Genomic DNA, 26487 nt, shown 5'->3' with positions numbered 1-26487 from the left:
TATACATACATACATATAAACATGCATACAAACAAACATACATATATGTATGCATGTATACGAGTGTGTGTGTGTGTGTGCATGTACCCTTGTGTAAACATCACATGATAATTGTAAATGAACATCATCATCATCATCATACAAGCAAGGCTGTTTGTTTCTGGTCTTCTGTGAAAAATATGTCTAACTAAGGGAAAATATTATCTGCTTGCAAACAGGTGAGGGTTGGAAATAGGAAGGGCATCCAGTCAGAAAAATCTGCCACAGCAAATTCCTTCTGACCCATACATGCATAGAATAGAAGATGTTAAAATGATGTTGTTGGTGATAATGCTACCTATATATAATATAATATTATACAATATATATACATATATCTAGGAGGTGGCTTGAAAGAAATGAAGCTAGCATGCTCTGCTAGATGGGTAATGTCAGGGTGGATGCATGACAGAGTGTAAATGATTTAAGAGGAAAACTGGGTATAAGAGGCATCAGATGTTGTGTACAAGAGAGAAGGCTGTGCTGGTACGGTCATGTTATGTATATGGCCAAGGACAGCTCTAATTTTGGAGGGTACCAGTGGAAGAGATAGACTCAGGAAAACATGAGACAAAGTGATAAAAAAGGATCTTCAGACGCTGGGCATCACTGAGAAAATGACAGCAGACTGGGACATGTGACAATTCGCTGTACTTGATAAGACATGTCAAGCTAAGTAAAATCGCCGTCTTCCGCACACACAGGTGTGTCACATAAAAAGCAAATGTGCTGGTGCTCTGTAAATGCACCCATGCTGGTACTACATAAACACACCCATACTGGTGGTGCATTAATGCACCTGAGCTGGTGCTGCATAAATGCACCCATGCTGGTAGCATGTAAAAAGCACCTATACTCTGTTAAGTGGGTGGCATTAGGAAGGGCATCCAGCTATAGAAACCATGCCACAACAGACAGTTGCAGTCTCAACAACTCCCAGTTTGCCAGCTTCATTTTAAACAATGTAACCCATGCCAGCATGGAAAGCAGAAATTAAACAATGATGATGATGGTTTATATATATATATATATATATATATATATATAAGAGCGATCGCATTTATCGTTAACCCCACTCGCTTCAAAATATCTAAAGAATACGCACAAATCATGAATGGCTAAAAGTTAAGTGAATCGTCCAACCTCGCTACGACTACCGTCTTTCTTGCACTTATCCTTATTCTTTCTCTATTCTTCAATTTCCATCTCATTGTATTGTCCCTCATTCTTTCAGTATTCCCTCATTACCCTGTCTAGCTCAAACATTTTTTTTTTCGTTTAGACTTGTCTCCAGGTTCATAGCCACTCTGATTTTTCAATTTTTCAATTTTTCAATTTTTCAATTTTTCGTTTAGTATTGTCTCCCGATTCATACAAACCCATTTGTTAGCTCACGATTAACAGAACCTCTTTACTCAGCTACGGTGCACCCGCCCTCCCACCCCCACCACGCATGCCGGAAGTTCCTATTCTCTTCCATCCCGGGGTTGCTTCCCATGAAGACTGCAAATGCTCTCACCATCCCTACCCCTCCCTACCCCTAGTCTCGACCTATGTAAGGTAATGTTCATACAGTGCAAAATATGAAAGGCTAGCGTTATGCAGGTTGTACTGAAGGCTACTTTACTACTTCATTTCTTGCACATGAATTCTGCCAAATGCGAGCTTTCTTTTCAGGTACACGAAGCTACTGTCCACCGTCCCAGGGTCTCTAGAGCCCATGCCTTCCACACCCTCAGGGTTGGCACCCTCAACGTTGGCACTCTGAAAGGTAGGTCTGGTGAGATAGTCGAGATGCTTGAACGGAGATGTGTGGATATATGTTGCATGCAAGAAATAAGGTGGAGAGGAGGATCAGCTAGGTTCCTCACAGGCAAGGAACGCAGGTACAAGATTTTCTGGGCAGGGAACACTGATGGGGTTGGTGGCGTGGGTATACTTATCGATGAGAAATGGGTAGATAAAGTAATTGAGGTAATCAGAGTAAGTGACAGAATACTTAAGATTAGATTAGTGCTTCATCATAGTTTAGCAACCATTATATCAGCCTATGCTCCTCAGTCGGGGCTACCCGATGGACAGAAAGACCGATTTTATGACACTCTACTGCAGACTACCTCATTGACGAACGACAGAGACCTTATCTTTGTGGCTGGTGACTTCAATGGTCACGTTGGACGACATGCTGGGGGCTTCCATGGCGTACATGGAGGCTATGGCTATGGCTCCCGCAACGAGGAGGGAACCAGGCTGCTGGAGTTCTGCGATGCAAATAATCTTATGATTTGCAACACTAACTTCAGGAAACCTACCAGCCACCTAGTCACTTACCAATCGGGCCAACATACCAGCCAAATTGACTACATCCTTACAAGGCAAAGGGAGAGATGGCTGCTATAAATGCCAAAACCTTCACAGGTGAAGAATGTACCCCACAACATAGACTGGTAGTTAGTGACTTTAGGATCAGGACTAGGAGGACAACCAGAAGACGACAAATATGGAGAAGAAGGATCTGGAAGCTTAAAGATCCTGCAAATGGACAGAGATTTAGGGACATTACGAAGAGGGGAGGGGGAGAAGAGGGGGAGGGGGAGAAGAGGGGGAGGGGGAGAGAAGGGGGAGAAGAGGGGGAGGAGAAGGGGGAAGAGGAGAGGATGGGGGAGAAGGAAGGGGAGGAGGGGGATGAAGGAGGAAAGAGGGAGAGGGGGAGAGAGAAGGGGAGAGAGGGAGTGAGGGAGCAGAGGGAAGGGGAAGAGGGAGGGAGAAAGAGGGAAGAAGGGAAAGGGAGTAGGGGTGTAGGGGTGAAAGGATGAAGGACTGAAGAAGTAGGGGTCGGGGGGAGAAAGGATAGGTGAGGAGGGGGGAGAGGGGGGTTAGATGAGGAGGGGGGGAGAGTTGAGACCAAATGGCGTATAAGAGCGAAGAGAGAAGATTAATTCCTGTTCACGGCGCAAACGGGAATCCGGATGGCCTCTGTGTAAGGACAAACCGAACACAGATAGGTGTTGCAAGGAGTGACCGGTGGAGCGGAAATGGCGTGAGACCGGTGTGTCGTTCGCAAGGTGGATGTCACGAAGGTGTTCCGCGAACTGGTCAGCCAAGCGGCGTCCCGTTTGTCCGATGTACAAGGAATTGCAGAGAGAGCAAGAGATGCAATAGATAATATTGCTGGAGGTGCAGGTGAAGGAGTGGATGATGGGATAGGGTCGATGGTGGGTGCTAGTGAGGCGGGTGGTGTTGGAGAGGTAAGGGCAAGTGCGGCAACGTGGGCGGGAGCAGGGGAACGAGCCGGGTTTGGAGGTAGGGTCAGGGAAGGAGCTATGGACCAAAAGGTCTCGAAGGTTGTGGGCTCGTTTGAAAGAGGGGAGGGGTCGGTTAGGGAAGAGGTGTGAAGTGGACGGGTCGGACTGGAGATGACGGAACGCTCGAAGAATGGTGCGTTGGAGACGTAGGGTCGTGGGGTGGTAAGTGAGGGGAAAAGGGAGGCGGGAGACTACAGGGCGGGTTCGGGGAGAGAGAGCAGATACACGGTCCACGGACCGTGCTCTGGCAAGGGCGGTGTGGATAGTGGTGAGGGGGTATCCACGTAGGGTGAAGTGGTGAGCCATACGTTGAGACTGAGTCTCAAAGTCATGGTCGTCACTACAGAGCCTACGTAGACGGAGGAATTGGGAATAGGGGATGGAAAGCTTGGTGTGTTCTGGGTGGGAGGAAGAGAAGTTGAGGTATGAGTGTGAGTCTGTGTGTTTGTAGTGAATGGAGGTGGTAAGAGTGGAGTGAAGAATGCTAATCGAAATGTCGAGGAAGGAGACAGAGGTGTTGGAGATAGTGGAAGTGAAGTGGAGGGCTGGATGGAAAGATTGGACGAAAGAGAGGAAGGAATCTAGATGTTCGCGGGAGAGTGAGGTGGCACCGATAATGTCGTCAATATAACGACCATATAGTTCAGGAGTGGGACCAGTGAAATTAGAGAATATTTGGGCCTCAACATAGCCAACGAACAGGTTCGCATAGTTGGGGCCCATTCGCGTTCCCATGGCCACTCCCGAGACCTGATGGTAGAACTCGCCCGCGAACGAGAAGCAGTTCAGAGTAAGGACAAGTTCGGCCAGACGAATGAGTGTGGAGGTGTCAGGTACAGGGTTAGAGCGGAGGTCAAGAAAGTGTCGAAGGGCCTGCAGTCCTTCGTGGTGAGGGATAACAGTATAGAGGCTTTGGATGTCCATAGTAAAAAGGATTTTGGAGGAGCCGGGAGGAAAGGAGAAAGAGTTGAAAAGCCGGAGAGCATGGTTGGTATCGTGGATGTGGGAGGGAAGAGATGCCACTAGGGGGGCAAGGACACGGTCGAGGTATTTAGAGATGAGCTCCGTGGGGCAGTTACAGGCGGAGACGATGGGGCGGCCAGGGTTGTTGGGTTTGTGGATTTTGGGGAGGAAGTAAATGGTGGGGGTACGTGGGGTTCGCACAATTAGGTTGGATGCGGTGCGGGGGAGACGGGAGGACGAGATGAGGTCTTTATATATATATATATATATATATATATATATAGAGTGAGAGAGAGAGAGAGAGAAGGAAAGAAATGGAGCAACATGTAACAATTAGAAGTTGATCTTTAGTAGTGAATGATCATAGTTTAATTATGGTTAAGATAACATTTACAGCTGTTTCAATTTATAATTTTTTTCCTTTTTTCTTATTTTTCGTTTCCTTTTCTTTTTTCCTTTTCCCTCCAGTCAACCTTCAATCTCCTGTCAATATTCCTCTGGTAAAGTTTAAATCATTCTGATAATGTTTGTTACATGGAACAAGATAAACGCAAGTTTACCTCAAAAATAACAAACTGAAACAGCTGTAAATGTTATACTAATGATCAACTTATAATTGTTGCATGTTGCTCCATTTCTTTGCTTATCTTATCTGAGTATATTAAACCATGGTTTACCCTTTAAATTACCAACTACTGTTAACCTTACAGCAAGGACTATACATAGGTAATACATCAGTAATGGCCATGGATACATGTATCCCCTAGACGGTTGCATAACCTCTAACTAATAATTTTTCTTTTATGTATATATGTATATATATATATATATATATATATGCTGTTTATATTTTGTACTGTCTTTACTGTCCTGTTTTTGTTACCATTTTTACCCCTCCGCAAAAAAATCGCAAATTTAATTTTATCTGCTTTTGTGGGAAGGACTGTTTCAATGAAGTCGTGTCTTGCCTTTACCTTCGAAACGCGGAATAGATGAAACAGAGGTGACTGAAGAAGGGGAATTTTCCTTGTTGTATGTCTTGTACTCTATTTTTTCGTTGTTTAAAAAAAATGTCCATTTCCTTGGTTTTGTGTTTATGTTTTTGTTTCTCATTGTGTTCGACGTTGTTTTGGTGTCCTGTACCCATATATATACATATAGATGTAGGTATGTACATATATGTATGTATATATGCATATGTTTTATTTATTAATTTGTTATTATATATATAATAGCGGTTCGGCAAAAGAGACTGATAGAATAAGTACTGGGCTTACAAAAGAATAAGTCCCAGGGTCGAGTTGCTCGACTTAAAGCGGTGCTCCAGCATGGCCGCAGTCAAATGACTGAAACAAGTAAAATAGTATATACTGAAAAAAGGGATGAACAGCTTCAATTGGTTTTTGAACCCTATTGGTTTCTCATCAGAGGTGTCTACATCACTTAAGCAATCCCTGAGAAATAACCAGCTAATCTCTTTTTTTATACTCCACATATATATATACATATGCACACACACACACATACAGACACATAGACATATATATTTGTTCAATTTTTATACAGTCTTTGGTACAGTCTTTGTACAGTTTTGGCATGATGGACCCCCAAAGTAGAAACAGCTGTAAGAGTAGAGTTATATTCACTCTAGCTGATGTTTATCAATTGATTATCTTCTCCATTTTCTTCCTTGTCTTATATATATATTGCAATAAACTTTGTATGTAAGCCTAGTATATTTATGAAGCAACTGTACATAATTGCAAAACATACACTGTGTGTATGTTTCTTTTCTGTTTATGTGATTTGTATTTTATCGCTGTGAGATATTAGAAATATTTTTAGGCTACTTAGAATAAAGAACTCAAAGTGCTTGGTTTGAGTATTAATGTTTCATCTTATGTCAGAAAATCTGTGTTTTATGCTTTGTATAATGATATTGTAGGATTAACTCTGTATTTTAATGCTCTTAAGTAGTTTGCTGAAAATTTTGGCTTCTTGTGAAAATACCTCACAATACCTGAAAGTAAACTAGAAGAATGTTAAATGAAAGTGGAAGTTAATACAATAAATCCTACTGTCTTTAATAACAAAAATTTTCCAACAGAAATGCATCAAGAATATATAAAGCAAATTTTAGAAAATGAGAACCCGACCATTACAAACTGAAACATTTCTAAATATTTTTGTTTGAGAATATTGTTGGCAATTTCATTTACAGTAGCATCATCAGAATAATCTTTTAGAAGCCCAACTACTTCAGGTCTACCATACCTGAAACCTGACATTTTGATCTAGTTATACTGAATATTGAATAATATAGGCGCAGGAGTGGCTGTGTGGTAAGTAGCTTGTTTACCAACCACATGGTTCCGGGTTCAGTCCCACTGCGTGGCACCTTGGGCAAGTGTCTTCTACTATAGCCTCGGGCCGACCAAAGCCTTGTGAGTGGATTTGGTAGACAGAAACTGAAAGAAGCCCGTTGTATATATGTATATATATATATATATGCGTGTGTGTGTTTGTGTGTCTGTGTTTGTCCCCTAGCATTGCTTGACAACCGATGCTGGTGTGTTTATGTCCCCGTTACTTAGCGGTTCGGCAAAAGAGACTGATAGAATAAGTACTGGGCTTACAAAAGAATAAGTCCTGGGGTCGAGTTGCTCGATTAAAAGGCGGTGCTCCAGCATGGCTGCAGTCAAATGACTGAAACTAGTAAAAGAGAGCAAAAGAGAGAGAGTATATATTGACAAAGAAACTGATTTTGATAGGGTTATCGGAAATTTTTCAGATAAAAAAAATGAAAAACAAAGAAACAAGAACAGCTCATTTGTTAACTGATTCGGTTTATCTGATCATTCTAGTGCACAAGGAATAAAACATTAAAATAGTTTATCATTTCATATTCTGATAGATATTTTAGCTATCACATTCATTTACATTTTCATTAATCATACACAAAAACTGTTTGAAAAATATGTGGTTATGATAAAATATGAACAAAGAAGGAAAAACTACAACTTTAAAAATTTCATGCTTTACCATTATCTTAATTGCAAAACTTAATTCAAGATTTAAGGTCCTCAATTAAATCCTCAATTTCATAGGGAGTTCCCTTCCTAGGACCTAAAGATAGTCTTTTCCAGCCTTTGAAGATTCCTCATGCAGGCCTTTGTAGCCATAGCTATTTTTCAATTTATACCATCTATTTGTGGAGTGTCTTTTGTTTTAAATTTGATTATAGTTGCTATCTCTAATTCTATGCTGGTGTCAGTGAAAGCTTATTTACATTACATTTAACAAATGACAAGGGTAATAGCTGCAGTCTTCAATGTTTGAATGACTTCCTCTATTTTATTGAGATAAAAGCTAAATTTTTTGCTTGTCTGATGGATCAAATATATTCCCAATGTGGTGTTAGCCACATTGGGAATATATTTGATCCACCAGACAGCAGCATATAACTAAACTAAATGAGACTATGAATTTCCTCAGATGGTCTGGTGTTCTCTTTGATATCCTTCTGGCAACATCAGGGTAGATGTAGCCCTTAAGCCCTGTAAGGCAATTCATCTTGGAGAAGGTCACTTCAATGTAAAACCTACTGCTTGCTGGTCACTGCAGCTGTGTTAGCCTACTGAGTCAGAGTGGTCAGACCTCTAAGTCTAAAGCGTGAGATTGGATTGTATAGACTGATTCTCACTTTAAAGCTACTAAGTGCAGAGAGGAAGAAAAGCCCTGCAGTGTCAAGAATTGGTTTACATAACCATTTGAAGGTATGCTACTCTCCCTCTTGATCTTCAGACTCAAAGAAACTGCCATCATCTAATAAAACTACATTGATAAAACCAAAGATTATTAATGAAACTGTAAAATAATTCATAGTATGAACTTTTAGCCTTTTCTAGATGTTTAGCCCATTAGTATTTAAACCTGCTGTATCTTGCCAAAATATTCTACTTGTTTTCTGTTCAAACTAGCCTAATCTGGCCTCTAACACCTATTCTACCATATCATATTAAAAATAAATGATCATATTATCGAAATCTCAAAGCTTTGAAATAATGCATGATCAATTCAAAACACGGCAAATGAATAAGCATTACATTTAAAAGAGCAATCTGAATGCTAAAGAGTTTTAATGCATTTGCAATACATACATACATACATATATATATATATATATATATATATATATAGATGACTGCACCAGGCTCCTGTCTGATCTGGTAGTGTTTCTACAGCTGGATGTCCTCCCTAAAGCCAGCCACTCCGAGAGTGTAGTGGGCATGTAAAAGCACCCACTACACTCTCGGAGTGGTTGGCATTAGGAAGGGCATCCAGCTGTAGAAACTCTGCCAGATTAGACTGTAGCCTGGTGCAGCCATCTGGTTCGCCAGTCCTCAGTCAAATCATCCAACCGATGCTAGCATGGAAAGCGGACGTTAAACTATGATAATATATATATATATATATATATATATATTATATATATATATATATATATATATATATGCTTCAACACACGAACTCAAATAAAGAATCGTGCAAACCAAATCCCAAAACGAAATACTGTATATCAAATTTGATGACTACTCATATCTTTTTAAATATCCTTAATGTTTACAAAATATTTCTTTAGTTTTATTTGTGTAGTTTCATTTATTATCCCATAAGCGTATTTACTACAAATCCCCTCGAGTCTCATTCAGTATAGTGAACATAAATGAAAGAAATGAAATACTGGAATTAAGTATTCTAGAGGAAAACGTATTTGTGAATACGTTATTAATTATTGATTCCCTGCGGTTGTTTATTCGGCTGGCAAGATTTACGAGTGGTAAAACAGAACTGGCACTCATGTTTAAAATATTTTTAACTTGTAAATAATTTATTTTGTTTTATCTGTATTAAGATCACCAGCACTTTTCCCGATCATTTGTAATTTGACTAAGTGTAACATTAAAATTTTGCCGAATATATCCATTTTTGTTCATAAAGACCTGAAAATACATCCTATTATGATGTCTGATTCTCCTGAAAGACGTAAATCACTATATGGAAAAAACATTGGTCATGCTGCTGAATGTGTACAGATTGCACGTCCTTGACCGTCTTTACAAACTCAGAGACTTACAATAAAACATAACTGTTCAATAGGTATATATTTGACGTCACCGGGTGCGCATATAAAATATACTTTAAAAGAATTTAGTTAATCTTGGTAGTGACAAAATTCCCTGGAGAGCTTATGAAATATTACCTACACAACATAAGAATGGTACTTGCACGAGAGTAAACATCACCCTCGGCCAATCCTACGAAATGTGTCTCCTTCTCTTATACCTGTTTGGTGAATACAGCCAATTGTAGCTTGTATCATGTACAATAGTTCAGAAGGTGATAAATCAATTTTCTATTATGATTAAAACATTGTTCAAACAACTGTAGCAATTCTTCATCGAGATGATATGGATATTAGAGCAAAGATTAAAAAAAAAACAAAACAAAAATATTTGCTTCAGTTTTTTTCTTCTTTCATTTTCATTTTTTTATGTTACTTGAAAATCAGTATTTATAGTTACTCCCCTTCCCCTACCTCTTTCCTCGTACCTTCATGACAAGCAGTTTCCCAACCACATGTTTCCGGGTTCAGTTCCACTGCATGACTCACTGGATAAATATCTTCTACTATAGCCCCGGGCCGACCAAAGCCTTGTGAGGGGATGGATTTCGTAGACGGAAACTGAAGGAAGCCCATCGTTTACATACATACATGTCTGTGCCCATCTCCTTGACAACCGGTGTAAGTTTGTTTACCTCCCCGTAAGCTAGAGATTCAGTGAACATGTACCAGGATTAAAAATTTGGAGTCAATTCGTTCGACTAAAACCCTTCAAAGCAGTACTCAAGCATGGCGGTACTCCAATGCCTAAAACAAGTAAATAATGATTCATGGTAACCTTGTGAAATGTATATTTATTGAATGACCTTGACCGCTGGTACAAAAAAGAAGCGATGAGAAAGCCGAAAAAAAAAAAATCATTTTATAAGACATTTTACTTTTAAGTGCCTATTTTTTTTCTACTCTTGGCGCAAGGCTCGAAATTTTGGGGAAGGGAGCCAGTCGCTTAGATCGCCTCATTACGCAACTGGTACTTGATTTATCGACCCCGAAAGGATGAAAGGCAAAGTTGACCTCGGCGGAATTTGAAATCAGAGCATGACAGGCGAAATACCTATATCTTTATTACCCACAAGGGGCTAAATATAGAGGGGACAAACAAGGACAGACAAAGGTATTAAGTCGATTATATCGACCCCAGTGCGTAACTGGTACTTAATTTATCGACCCCCAAAATTTGAAAGGCAAAGTCGACTTCGGCGGAATTTGAACTCAGAACGGAATGGCAGACGAAATACCGCTAGGCATTTCGCCCGGCGTGCTAACGATTCTGCCAGTTCGCCGCCTTTTGTAAGTGCCAATCGAGATAAATTAAACCGAGTTAATTACCGCCTGATAATATAATTTATAAACGTAAAAGACTTTATTCTGGAATAGGCAACTTTTGGCGATTCCAACATTGTTTACATGTGTAAAATAATGCTTTATGAGCCAACGAAGGCGCCTGTGACTATTTAGATCGATTAAACTGATGGTTTTATAGTATATTTTAAGAATTAATTTAAATATTAATACAGTTTGGAAGACAGTCTTCATGAAACAGATTTATGATCAAAAAGTATTACATTCGTAACCACATTTTATTTTTCGAAGGTACAGTGCATTATGTAGAATTATAGGGTATGATTTGAGGGAAATGTGGCTGCTATTTCTTGTAGGCCTAGTAAAAGACTAAATTCTCGACTCGGGTTTTATGGCGAGAACGTAATATCAAAGGAAAAATTTGTGTAAACATTACAGGAGAAACACGTGTTTTCCAAGTGATGGTAGCATTGCAAGAAAGTGAGAGAGAGAGAGAAACAGAGATTGAGTGAGTGAATGAAATACAGACAAATAGATAAATAGAGAGAGAGAAACAGAGACTGAGTGAGTGAATGAAATACAGACAAAGAGATAAATAGAGAGAGAGAAACAGAGACTGAGTGAGTGAATGAAATACAGACAAATAGATAAATAGAGAGAGAGAAGAAGAAGAAAGAGAGGATGAATGGAGGGATATTTCTACCGTTGTCTGGAGAGTGAACAGTGTTCGTTGACACTAACCTTTAAAGTGCCATCATTCTAGTGCAATAATTATGTGAAGTTACATAAAATTGTGTATTTTTTATTAAATATCCGGTAAGTGTTATGATTGTTTGCTTTTTTTCCTGTTCTATAAACGTTTTAGTGAATTTGCGAATATGTAACACGCTTCTTTATATGAATCCGGTTGTTATTACTACTGTTGGTGAAGGCACCTTCACAGACCGCCCTGTTTGTTCTTTGCAAGTACATTACGGACTAATTCTTCCTTAAAACATTTATTTATTCTACGGTATACACTGGTTTTGTTTCTTGTTGCTATACGGTGGCAGCGCAATTAGTAACAAATGTTGTGTTGATGTTTTCTACCATCACAATTTATTATTCTTTTCGTTTATAAATAATTGAAGCTTCCCATAATTTTGTTTGTACAAGTAAATTACGGAAACGGTACACTAAATTGTTGAAAATGTGTGATTTTGTAGTTTACTGAATACAGGGACGGATCAGAGGCTGTAATAATCCTTGTTTAGAGTTAGTGTATGTTTTAAGCAACATGTTTTAGTTCTTTACATCCTTGTGATTTTAATTTCTAACATTAGCTCACGATCACACATTTTGGCGGAGTGTATATAATCCATTAATTCGATTTTAGTTATTGACTGATACTTTATTTTATCGACCCTGGAAGGCTGAAAGGCAAGAGTAATCTCGCCTCTGGTTGAACTCGGGGCGTAAGGGCCGTAACTAAATATCATAAGGCATTTTGTTCGACTCTCTTAACTGTTCTACTAATGCCCAACACTTCGCCGATAAATAACTTCTTACATAGGCACACAACCAGGAATTCGGTGTTAGGGAATACATGAATCTCAGTATTTGATTGTACTTCATTTTATTGATCCCCAGAAAGATGAAAGGCAAAGATAACCTCGGCGAGGTTTCAACTCAGAACTTAAAAACCTTGAAGAAATACAGCAAAGCATTTTGTATGACTGAAATGAACCTGCCTATTTATTGTAATGACGAAATTTTAGCGCGAATTTTATTAATTTTAATTGTTTTTTACTCATGTTAAAAATCATGACGGGGTTGACTTTATGTTGCATTCGCTTGGATTTGAATTAACTTTGATTTAGCGAGCCACTTTCACTTTGTCAAAGTAGCATGTAATTAGATAAGGAAATGAAAAAAAAAAAAAAAATGCTCGTCGGAATAATAACGATGATAAATTATCGTTTATCTTTTACTTGTTTCAGTCATTAGACTGTGGCTATGCTGGGGCGCCGCCTTGAAGAATCCTTAGTGGATCCAATCGATACTAGTACTTATTAATTATTCTTTTTAAAACCTTGTACTTATTCTATCAGTTTTTTTGCTGAACCGCTGAGTTACGGGGATGTAAACACCAACACCTGTTGTCAAGCTGTGGTGGGACACACACACGCACACACATATATTAATCGAAGTGTACAATATTATATATCCATTATGGTTGATCTTAATTGATCAGTTTCGCACTAGAGGTTAAAAAAAGCCAGGCCCGACTATGTAACTGCGCTCTTCAAAGATGGCGGATCTTTTCGGTTTGAACGACAGTTTTTTAAAATAATTTCTATGTAACTTCGTATACTGGTAGAATGTGTTTATAAAACATCTTTTTCTCTTGGCTTTCTTGAGAAAATTCTGTAGTTTGTAAGATATTTTCTTCAATTTTGGTAATGTCAACCAATCAATGACGTCTATTGAGGTGAAAACATTATCTGCCGTAAAATTTTCTGGCGATGAAATATGAAAATGTCCCTCGTTTAAGAAACAGATTGGGTTTATTTACATTTCTGAAGAAAAAAGGATACCCTTCCCCCCATCCCTAACCTTAACCCTAACCCAACCCCTAACCCTAAAACAGATTGAAATGCAATAGATCGATACTAGGGTCATAATTATGGGTGGACACTAAAGAGGGAACGGTTTTGTTATCCAGCTCTGTTTACGAGTGACCCCTCAGTTTATGGCCACAGGGTATCTTTTTTCTCATAAAAAACGGACATTTTCATATGACGCCGCCATAAAATGTTACGGCAGAAATCGTTTTCACCTCAATAGACATCATTGATTGGTTGAAATTGCCGAAATGCAAGAAATTAAAGACCAAATATCTTACAACCTATAGAATTTTCTCAAGAAAGCCAAGAGAAAAAGATGTTTTATAAACACATTCTACCAGTATACGAAGTTTAAAATTTTTTAGTTACATAGAAATTATTTTTAAAAACTGCTGTTCAAACCGAAAAGATCCAAGATGGCAGTTATGGAAGTAAATATGTCGCCATATATCATTCTATAACTGCCATTTCTGAAGAGCGCAGGGTTACATAATTGGACCTAAAACTCTGATGGACCCCTAGTACTAAATTAATTGGTAAGATTGGTCAGAATGGATATATAAATTCTGTATACTTCGATTAATATACCCACTCTACTGACAAATATACGAATGCAGTTTTTCCTGATTTATGGATTCTTAGATGGCTGTACATACATACATATCATCATCATCGTTTAACGTCCGCCTTCCATGCTAACATGGGTTGGACGATTTGACTGAGGATTGGTGAACAAGATGGCTGCGCCAAGCTCTAATCTGATCTGGCAGAGTTTCTACAGCTGGATGCCCTTCCTAACGCCAACCACTCCGAGAGTGTAGTGGGTGCTTTTATGTGTCACCGACACAAGGGCCAGTCAGGCAGTACTGGCAACAACTATGCTCAAATGGTGTTTTTTATGTGCCACCTGCACAGGAGCCAGTCCAGCGGCACTGGCAACGACCTCGCTCGAATGTATATATATATAATATTCGATGGGTTTCCTTCAGGTTCCATCTACCAAATCCACTCACAAGGCTTTGGTTGGCCTTAGGTTATAGTAGATATCACTTGCCCAAGGTGTCACTCAGTGGGTCTGAATCTGGAATCATGTGGTTTGGAAGCAAGCTTGTATTTTTTTTCTTTTTATTTCATACATACAAATAGCAAATAGATCGTTTCCAATCATGTTGATAAAATAATACAATAGTAATTATACAGCACATTGTTGAAGAATGGGTGATGGGGCAAAATTGGTAGCTGGAGGAAAATGAATAATTTCTGATTTCTCATTTTTTCCCTATGTGTTTGAAATCATTACATTGCAAATATTGCATCATTATTTTGGACTGTTGCATCTTCTTAGGGAGTAAAAGTTGATCGGCATAGTTGTTGATGTTGAAGTTGAGTGAGTTTGAAACATAAGTCAGGTGACAGGGACTTTTTTTTCCAGAAATTTTTCCTCAAATTTGATCCAATTGTAATTGTGGTTGCTAATAAAATATCTGGATAATTTTTGGTGTTTAACTATCCATATTCTTTTTTCTGTTGGATTCCAACTCAATTTTTTCCCCACACTAATGATAATGTTCAATTTTCAAAAAATCATGTCTAATAATGAGTACTGACTAATTTCAATAATTTCTTTTTAACTGCATGGTGTGTAAATATATCGGGATGAGAGCCACACCAGCAGATCGTGAAGAAGCTATAGAAAATATTTAATGTTGAGTTTTGGTGATTTCATATTATGTGCCACTTTTTCATGATCTACTTTCAATTCGACTTAGATATTTAAAATTTTTGTTGCATTTCTGATATCCTGGTATGGATATTGATGTATGTGGGTCTTTTTTCAAATGTAATTCTGGAGAATTGAAGAGGCAAGATTATCTTATTTTGTCTTACTTATTTTGCCCCACCTAAATTTGTCTTTTGTATGCTTGAAGAAAATGAAGATAATTTTCTGAAATAGAGTTCTGAATAAGTTATAATGTTTTTAATGCAATTGGAGAAGGTCATTTACTTAGCTGGTATAGTTTTTGTAAGGCAGTGAACATTTGTAAAAAATATATTTTTTCTCAAAATCAAAAATGCTGTAAATCTTATTCATTGTCCCTTCTGTCACCACTCATTAAATGGGACAAAATTTAACATAGAATTATGGTAGATTGTTATAAGATCAATCAACTCAAAGTTTACATGTATGAGGATGTATATGTAGTTGTTTCTGTGTTTCTAAAATTTAAGCTGTGTTGATAGGTGCAGGCTGCATGGCACCTTGGGTAAATGTCTTCTACCATAGCCTTGGGCTGACCAAACCCTTGTGAGTGGATTTGGTAGACAGAAACTGAAAGAAGCCCTTCATATATATATTTATGTGTGTGTGTATGTATTTGTGTGTCTGTGCTTGTCCTCCCACCATCGCTTGACAACCGATGTTGGTGTATTAACATCCCTGAAACTTAGTGGCTCAGCAAAAGGGACCAATAGAATAAGTCAGAGATAGAGTGGTGATCTAGAAAAATATTTGTTCACAGCAGTTAAAATGTTGAAATGATTAGTCGCAAGTTAAAGAACAAAAAAGTTATCCTATTAAGGAGAATTACTGGTATATAAAAATGGTATATAGTCTGTTTATATATGCTATGAATTATTGCCATAATTCTGACTTGGTGTATCTTTTTTCTTGAGTTCTGTAGCGAGTTGGTAATACCACATTTATTGTATTTTCTGTCCTTGAGACATCCTATGTGTCACTGTTAAGTTGGTCAATATTCCTCATGACTGGCAATTGCTGCATTGTAATTATTGTAGAACAAAGTTAAGAGATTGTTGAGTTTGCAAACAATGCACTGGCTGATAGTGTAAGGACTGCAAATATTTTATATTTTTCTCTCTCTCCTATCAAAAAAAAAAATTAATCTGTTTAATCAGAAAAACATCTTTAATCTGAAGTGCGGTTGGTTGAGACTTGAAAGTTGCCAAATGTAGATTTGCGTGAATGTTGGGTTACCAGTTGTTGGCTTGTCAGGTTGCCAATTGCCAGAAAAAAAAAACAAAAAAACTATTCATAGGAATAATAAAATGTGCTGTGGGATTATGTACACCAGCAGTACCTGTGGAAATTCCACAGGCCATTTTGTGGTGTCACCCATAAACATCTCCCCACTTGGTAATATTATCCTGTCATTTTCTTCATAATCCTTTCATTAATTTCTAAAAATCTTGTTTATTCTCTTTGCTTATTTTCTCATTTTGTCCTGTGAAAAATATTCTTGCTTATTATTATCATCATCATCATCATTTATATTTTGACTTCTGTCTTGATGAACAATTCTCATTCTTTCTGTTTTAGCTTCAGCTCATCATTTGTTATACAATATCTTCTAGCTCCATTTCTTGCATAAATTTCATTCCTTTTCTTCTGGGTTAATACTTCTTGTCATTCTTGTTTCTCCTCCATTTATACCTAATTCTTATTTCTTCTATTTGGCCATTCCTCTGTGTTTCAGTAATAAAATTATTCAAGTGGCACTTGGTATTATATAGTTGGTAAGACCTGTATCCATGATATACTATGATATTCATTTCACCAAGAAATTTAGTTAGTGATTAGCAGTGTATAGATAGTTGGAAAAACCCTCTTAATATGACATACTATTACACTCATTTTATGAAGGAAGTTAGAAACATAGTTTTCATTCCTTTTCTTCTGGGTTAATACTTCTTGTCATTCTTGTTTCTCCTCCATTTATACCTAATTCTTATTTCTTCTATTTGCCCATTCCTCTGACTTTCTTTGTATTTTCTCTATATCTCCTGATTCAACTCTCAATATTGTATTCTATCAAACTCTGTTTCAGTAATAAAATTATTCAAGTAGCACTTGATATTATATAGTTGGTAAGACTTGAAAATAATCATTTTTATTTAATAATTTGTTAATGATAACCGTTGTTACTTAGGTTAAATAATTACTAAATTTATAATTATACTAAAATTGTAATGAACGAAAAAAGTCCCAATATTTTGAGAGGCCTTTAGCTGTGACCAAACTAGCTTGTCTATAAACCTTGCCAATGTGTATCAATCAGCCTAGTTGCCTGGCATTGAAGTTAGGTAAAAACAGAATATTATCTCATATGTCTTAATGGTTCTGAGTTTGAGGATGATATATATGTATGTATATATATATATCTGCCAAGGTCGACTTTTATCCTTTTGGGGTCAATAAATTAAGTACCCTTCCCTAAAAATTTCGGGCCTTGTGCTTAGAGTAGAAAAGAATATCTTGCCTTGACTATTGCAGGTGTTATGTTCCATAACCTCCTACAGAAATAATTAAAATCTAAAAAAGTATAAATACCTATCAGTCACAGAAACCTACGATATACTGAGGATACTGTAATATAAATTTACATGTATTAGCCAGAAAAATCCCTGATGTACTGAGTGTGCAATAGGTGAACTGCAATATGGTAAGGGATTACTGTATTTCAAACATCTGCATAATATATATAAATGGTTATATTCCAACTTTGTTTCTTTCATAAGAAATGGTTATATTCAACTTTGTTTCTTTCATAATATATATAAATAACATCTCCATACCAATAAATTGTCTTATTTCTTTCTTATTTTTACAAAATAAAGTAAATTATATTATAATTCATATTTGTTAATCGTATTTCGGCCAGAGTTCTTTCGTCACACTTCTGTGACCTCAACTGTGGTCCTTTGCTTTCCTCTTTCTTATTAATTTCTTATTATCAAACTACATAATGGCTGATCATTAGTAAGGAAAGACACACAAATAATAAAGAAGAAAGCAAAGGACCACTGATGAGGTCACAGAAGCATATTTGTTAAATTATCTTTAAATATCAACACTTGGTTTAACTACTAAATAGTTCTAATCCAATCTATCTTAGCACAAAAAAATCAATCATGAATACAAATACTGTGTTTTTCTTCATATAATGTTATACGCTATTCCTACATATAATGAAATGATCTCTAATTTACTTATTTATTTTGTTAATAATTAATAATTACAAACATATTAAGTTACAGTATAATAATAACCCAGTATATGCTCCCATATATTCTACTATATTTATTTCATTATATAATATTTTATTCTTTTTCTCTCCATTCCCTCATTCAACTTTTCTCTTTATTTGATCTTAACTGATCAATTCTAGGTATTAAAATCTCATTACATAACTCTAAGAACTTAACCTTTCTGATAATAGATAAATGGAAATAAATTTAATAAATATGTATTTTTTTAGTGTGAGTGAGTGTATGTGTGTGTGTGTATATATATATATATATATATTGTGTGAATAATTGCATGTGTGTGTATATGTGTAAATACATATGGATATATATTGAAGCATATATATATATGTATATATATATATGCTTGAGAAGACCTGTTGAGTCAAGTAAAACCAAAATCGTAGCTGTGGTCAGTGCCCCCTATCTAGCTCCTGTGCTAGTGGCACATAAAAAGCACCATCCAAATGTGGCCCATGCCAGGTCCACCTGACTGGCTCCTGTGCCAGTGGCACATAAAAAGCACTATCTGAATGTGGCCATTGCCAGTACCTCCCATGCCTGTGGCATGTAAAAAGCACTGTCCGAATGTGATCAATGCTAGGAATGGTTGGCGTTAGGAAGGGCATCCAGCTGTAGAAACATTGCCAGATCAGATTGGTGCCTGGTGCAGCCACTGGCTCTCCAGACCTCAGTCAAACCGTCCAACCCATGCCAGCATGGAAAATGGATGTTAAACGATGATGGTGGTGATAGATAGATGTTCAATCTTTATGGCAATGACTTGCTCTAAGATGCATGTGTTAAATCATCAGGTAAATAGTATGAGAGAAAATCAAATACTACTGTTTCATGTACACATAGTTACACTCACAGACATATGAACACTAATGATGTATGCACATATATGCATATACTTCAACTCTTTCACACATGCACACACACAAATAATTGCCATCTGTGTGAGTGTGCCAGTAGCATTTGTATGAGTGTGTGTATGCACATGCTAGTAGCTTTTGTTTGGATCTCTCTCTCAATTGCATACATACGTTTACCACCTCTTCCCATAATGTGACATTTTTTTTTTACACCACAAGAATCTATCGTTAGCACTTTAATATGGTAGATTTTTTTTCCTTTTTATTTCCTACATACTATTAAAAAAATAAATCTAATCTGAACTTGTTGGGGGATTAGTGCAGCAAGAATTACACAGCATGTGATTTGAGAATACAGGTTTTAAATAGGACATAATTCAGTGTGGAATGTAACAGATCTTAATGAATGTACAGGACCAATCTAATCAAAGTTGAAATAAGTATGTTTGTGAGAATAGGCAGTTAGTTTTGTGTTTACAAAGCACTGGAATGCATTGTAGGGTCAAATATATGTCAGCAGATAAAAAGCCACCAATAAAGAGAAAAACCAGGTAAACATACATGTTTTTAAACTGGTAGAAATTATTCTATCAAGGTTAATGATTAGCTAGGGGAGGAAAAATGTCAAATAGGGTAGCTAACCATAGCTACTTGTTGATGACCACTAATGAATTAGCAGACTGCAGTTTTGTTCTGTTTGAGTAGCTAAAAGGTGGCTTTGCATACTGGTTTCTGATTGGCTAAAAATAATACATTATGACAAAGATGAAATCAAACTGCATGATAGTGTTAGAGGTTTGTTTGGTATCCATGGAAGAATTTTTTTTTGTATTTGATTCTGTATCATGGCTAACGTTTGTCATGGGAAATATCTTTGGTGTTATTATCTTTTGTGTTGTTATTCCTGATTGCAGTCCAGCATTGGCTAAAAATGTCCTTCATTTGTATAAAATTCTTATTGCTATAACAATATTGTCTTCATTTTTTTTTAAAGGTCCTTTTTGTTAAAGAATTATTTTTATTACTCAGTAATTGAATAATTTTTATTATCTTATCTCTCTATACATCTGTTCAGTCTATTGGAAATCAACCAAATCTTCCTACAACACTCTCCTTTCTTAAGCAATGACAAAACTATAACTAGCAATAAGACAAAGGAAAAGAATTTTAAAGTATTTGATATATTCATGCCTCTTTCTATCTTTTTTTTTGTTTGTTTGGTGTTGCTGTTGTTAATTTTTATGTTAAGTAACAACTCAAAAAAAAGAATGAATGACAGCTCAAAAAAATTCTCCAAAGAACTCGTTATAGCATGATGTTCAGAAAAATTCTTTTGCAGTCATTAAACAACCTAATATCAGCTAAAGTTTAACAAAATATAAGTGACATGTTAAAATCAAAGATCAGTCTGGGATCAATAAAATAAATATTTACATACAGGCGCAGGAGTGGGTGTGTGGTAAGTAGCTTGCTTACCAACCACATGGTTCCAGGTTCAGTCCCACTGCATGGCACTTTGTGCAAGTGTCTTCTACTATAGCCTCAGGCTGACCAAAGCCTTGTGAGTGGATTTGGTAGACAGAAACTGATAGAAGCCTGTGTGTGCATGTGTGTTAGACAAAAATGTAAAATTGGTTAATACATCCTTGTATAAGTATTTAGGTATGAATTTGTAAATCTGTTTACATCTCCCCACCACATTTACATTCTTTCATAAAATCCTTTTGTATTTACAGATCCGATGTAAAAGCCTCCATTTTGAACGTATGGCAAATGATTCTCACTGAGTTGATGGTGTGTCTCAAGTGAATTACCAATTTCAGGTTTCTTAACCAATCTCAGAAATAATGCCTCTTAAGCATTCTATGTTGCTGTGCATCAAAAATGCACTTAAGACCAAAACATTGTTTCCAGTGTCTAAACTTGTCAAGGATCAAATTCGAGAATATTCCTCAAATAGATTTGTGCACACGACTCAACAGTCTTCATTAACTGCTGCATTCAACACTAAACCTCGTCAGAAACTTTCTTTTAACTTGAGGAAGGATGATGCTGTAAGTTTTTTTAAGAATATATATATATGTGTGTGTGTGTGTGTGATTTCATTTAACTTTCTCAACATTTTTGTCCTTCTGTCTACCGTATACACTCATGTTTTTGTAATAGTCAGACAACCTGAAACTTATAAAACAAAAAAAAGGAAATGAGAAGTGCTAGTGTTTATTTTTTATTCATATTGTGATCCTATAATATCTTCCTTTCTCTCATCTCTCTTCATCACTCCTCTTTCAACCATATGACTTGTCTCTCTCCATCACTCATCACTCCATTACTCATACTGCTCATCATTTGTACTCATACCCACATCATTCCTTTCACTACTATCCTCATCACTCTTTCTCATCCATCCCTGGGCCTATGTATAAAAGACTGCAATGGATCGGTTTGTACTCAATACATCATACTTTCATTCTTTCTGTACTGCCAGTCATCACTCTCTTTCACACTACTTCCAGTGTCACTCACCATTTACCATAAAAACCCATGTAATTTACGCATTTTCTCGCAAAAATAAAAATAAACCTTAGGGGTGCGTAAATTACATGAGTTGATCATTTCCAGAATGTTTTAGAATTTTTTTTGTTGAAAAAAACATACAAAATGTAAACATTTGTACTGGAAGTTGATTCATTTAATGTCAGAATAAGTTTTTACAAAAAAAATAAGGACTTAAATATAATGAAGTTGACTTTTATTTAGGCTGGAAGGTATAAATTTCTTTTTCTGTATAACTTCTTTTTGAAGTCTGACGTTCATGCTGGTAATCATGGTCCAGGCCATATTTTACATATTTTACTCGGTTGAGTAAAGTGTCATCCAAGTTGATATTTATTGGTAATTAAACTTAATTTGCAATATCTGTGCATATTTATCAGCTTTTTTTTTTGTTGGTAATTATTATAAACAACTTTTCCTGTGATTTGAGAAGACATACAGAAGTATGCTAAAGATCAAACATAATCTCTTGTGGGCAAGAAATGTAAAATGAAGTTTATTATAAACCACACAAGCACTTTGTAATTTAATAGCTTTTAATGTAATACCTGTTAAACAGAAATTATTTTTATTTAATGAAAATTTAATAAAATCTAATCATAAGTAAGTGAAATTATACTAAATACAACTAAATTGAAAACTTTTGGGTGCGAATTTTACATGAGTAGAAGCTTTTTTAACAATTTTTATTCTAAAATCACCTGCATAAATTACACAGGTGCGCAAATTACATGGGTTTTTATGGTACTTCTGTTGACCTTTCCTGTTACTCCTACCTCCCTCACTCCAATCCTGCTGTTTCTATCATCAGACTCTTGCTTCTTTCATCCATACATTCTGGCTTTTCTGTCATTGCCCTCTCTTCTATTCCATGTTTGGTTTCATTGCCTTCAGTATGTTTGATTGAACAGAATTTTTAGTCAGTTGTAATAAAAGTGGGTCTATTAACTCATACACCTGTACACAAACACATACAGCCATCTCAGAAAAGAATACATCCACGTATACTATACTGATATTTGCATAAATGCCTGCCTTCATTCATTAATTCATTCACTCACACACACACATACACAGATAAACACATAATGTTCATATATATATATATATATATATATATATATATGTATTCTTTTTTTCTTGTGCTTGTTTTTGTCATCTTGTTAATTATAGAAATAACAACAAAACTGAAAACAAAAATCTTTTCTTTTTTTTTCATAAGGGTCTTTTTGGTATTCCTGAGTTAAGAAATCACAATGGGTTTTATCTTCTGAAAGAGAATGTGGAAAATTCTATCAATGAATTAGTCAATGAAGCACTCAGTCCAAACCGTAAACGAAAAATGGTTGAAATTTTTGACAGTCTATCAGATTCTTTATGTCGTGTTGCTGATATGGTGAGTATTTACTGTTTATTTTGTGAACCATTTGACTAGATTTTTTTTGTAATTATTATATCTCAGAAAAAATTAAACTTTCTGAATAATCTATTTTAAGTAAAAAAAATAGAAACTTTTAAGCTAGGTGGGCTTAATATGATTGCTTTTTTCAGGATGACATTGTAGGGCAGGTGTGAGAGGCTAGATCTGGCTGGTTTCAATATAGGACAGGTGAAATATTAGGACCAGATATGGCTGGTTTAAATGCTGAAGGAGGAAGACAGTAAATTGAGAGGAATAAATTGCTGACCCTAGCATATACTTTGGTTGTAGTAGAATACCAAAAAAAAAAAAAACCCATAGGCTAAGACCAGTTATATTTCAACTGGCTTAAAAGTTGTATGTATTTAACAAGCATCAAAATTATACAAGTCAAGCAAGTAACTTGATCTGAGATTGTATGTTAAAATTGAAGCAACTACATCATGAAAGAGCTATATTATCCATTTAATAACCTGCAAAGCTGTTAAATGCACTTTAAATTTACTTCATGAGGTGTCAAAATCTTGACTGCATTACTGCAACCTGGTCATGAACACAGCTCTAGTTTGTATAATTTGTTAAGTGTTCTGCTTAACTGCATGGCCATATATAGCTTCTGTTAATTTATTTTCTGAAATGAGGTAGCTGTTGTTTAGTCCCAAGTCAACCTGATTCAGCCAAGTAGACTTATCAATCGTCTGGATGCCGTTCAGCGACGTGCAACCAAAAGAATACCCTCCATTAGGCATTTGCCATATCCTGAATGCCTTACTTCCCTGGGCATGGACACATTGAAACTCCGACGTCTGGCAGCTGACTTGGCAGACACCCATAAAATTATCAACCATCTTACAAACAATAACTCTGAGCACCTTTTCAAACTCCACCCATCTAACACCCGTGGACATATTTGCAAAGTCAGAAAACAGCACAGCTCCCATGACTTCAGGAAACATTTTTTCACGCTGAGAGTTGCTGAAGCATGGAACAAACTGCCGGCATCAGTTGTTAGCTGTTGGAGCACTGCATCCTTCAAAACTTCCATGCTTTCTGAGATTCGCCAATACTACGCTTGATTTTCTCCCCTCCATACACACACAAGCATGTATCTGACTCATGCATTGTTCACTTTCCAGACATTTGTACATTACTGCATATACACTGACAAGTTGTGGTGCACCTGAGCACTGTATACAATAATTTCATTATTATAATCAAAGGTGTTCTGGCTGTGACCATCCTTGTCTTTTTGTATATCTTGAACTACATTTTCTAGTGTATCATTCTATTTTGCAGTTGAACCTTGTCAGTGGTCAGATTGCAGTTGTGTGATGAAAGGGGAAAAAACAGAGACACTTCAACCCTTCATGAAATAAATTTAAATTCAAAGTGAAATTAACAGCTTTTTGTGTTTTATTAAACTGATAGAATGACTTCTACAGTGTGGTTGCTGAAATTAAAATGTTTAAGAAAAGAATAATCATTTATTTAAGAGAAGCAGTTATTCGATTAATCTATTTGATTAGTTAGAAATATTCCAGTAATATAGTAAAATAATGTAAGTAGATCACATTGGTACGTTACTAAAGCATACTCTTTATCATCATAATCATCGTTTAACGTCCGCTTTCCATGCTAGCATGGGTTGGACGGTTCAACTGGGGTCTGGGAAGCCCGAAGGCTGCACCAGGCCAGTCATATCTGGCGGTGTTTCTACAGCTGGATGCCCTTCCTAACGCCAACCACTCCGTGAGTGTAGTGGGTGCTTTTTATGTGCCACCGACACAGGTGCCAGACGAGGCTGGCAAACGGCCACACTCGGATGGTGCTTTTTACATGCCACCGGCACGGAGGCCAGGCGAGGCTGGCACATATAATTCTCTTGATAATCACTGACATATAAAAGCAGAGTAAATATTTTCAGAATTGTTATATTGGTATAAATAAAGGGATTGTGGGAATTTGAGTAGTCAAGTATCTTGAACAAAATTTAATTCCATAAAATAATTATATATACATATACTTTATCATAGTTTGGTCTTAGTATAAGGTAGATAATATGGACTATAGGTTGGGATTAAAGTTATCAATTACAATATGTTAATTTTGAGTTTTATATTATTTTCAGTCCGAATTTATTCGACTTGCACACCCAAATGAAGCCTATACAAAAAGTGCTGAAGACTGCTGCATTGCTTTGTCAGGACTTGTTGAATGGTAAGATGGTGGTTGGTTACTTTTATTCACATCTCATTGAACTGTTTTTTGTTTTTTTTTAATTATTGATTGATGACAGTAATGTGAGTTGAAAGAATAAATTGTTAAACCTAGTATATTATTCTTTGGTTGTTGAAGAATAAAAAAAAAAAACACACAAAAAAGCAACAATCGATAGGTCAAAACTAGTTAAACAGAAGTTTCAATGTCTTTTGAATACAGAAATGTGTTAAAAATCCTAAATGAAGTTAATTTTTGTGTGATTTGTTTTACAAAATTAATCTTATATTCGATAGCTGTTTAAACCTAATAAGAATGTTCTTTTGCCCAACAGTTTGAATACTAATGTGGAGCTATACCAGGCACTGAAGAAAGTTCTGGAAACTGGTGATATTATTCCAATGGATTGTGTTGATGAGAGAGTTGGAAAGCTCTTCTTGTTTGATTTTGAACAAAGTGGGATTCATTTAGATGAAGTGAAGGTAATTTGACTTCTTTTTCTATATTCTAATTCTTTAAAAAAATGGGAAGTAAAGAATTGTTGAGTGTTACAATGAAGATTTTATTCTTTTCACTCTTAAATACTATGATTAAAGATAGACATAAAATTGAATAGAAAAGCTGAAGGGAAGTAGTATTTGAGTAATTAAGCTGTTAAACAATTGATCCCTGCTGTTGTCACTAAAGTTACTTTGTGTTTCATTACTTGCTGCTGAGTACCGTGCTGGTGGCACATAAAAAGCACCATTTGAGCGTGATCGTTACCAGTGTTGCCTTACTGGCACTTGAACAAAACATTCGAGCGAGGTCGTTGCCAGTGCTGCTGAGCTGACACCTGTGCAGGTGGCATGTAAAAATCACCATTTGAGTGTGGCCGTTGCCAGTACCAGCAGATTGGCCCTTGTGCCGGTGGCACGTAAAAGCACTCACTACACTCTCGGAGTGGTTGGCGTTAGGAAGGGCATCCAGCTGT

The 26487-nt window shown here is 36.5% G+C and overlaps 1 protein-coding gene across 1 annotated transcript in view; it reads left to right on the top strand.

The window, feature by feature from the left end:
* Positions 1 to 11450: 11450 nt before the first annotated feature.
* Positions 11451 to 26487, top strand: part of LOC115209842 (mitochondrial intermediate peptidase) — a 42244-nt gene continuing 27207 nt past the window's right edge. Inside the window, exons 1-5 of the mRNA XM_029778409.2 lie at positions 11451 to 11610; positions 21058 to 21375; positions 23100 to 23273; positions 25426 to 25514; positions 25849 to 25996. Coding sequence (XP_029634269.1) covers positions 21169 to 21375; positions 23100 to 23273; positions 25426 to 25514; positions 25849 to 25996 — 618 coding nt within the window. The 5' untranslated portion in view covers positions 11451 to 11610; positions 21058 to 21168. The remainder of the gene's footprint in view (positions 11611 to 21057; positions 21376 to 23099; positions 23274 to 25425; positions 25515 to 25848; positions 25997 to 26487) is intronic.

This window comes from Octopus sinensis, linkage group LG3 (genome assembly GCF_006345805.1).
Source record: "Octopus sinensis linkage group LG3, ASM634580v1, whole genome shotgun sequence".
Lineage (NCBI taxonomy): Eukaryota > Metazoa > Mollusca > Cephalopoda > Octopoda > Octopodidae > Octopus > Octopus sinensis.
The sequence above is the reverse complement of the archived record's forward strand: the minus strand, read 5'-3'. Positions and strand labels throughout refer to the sequence as shown.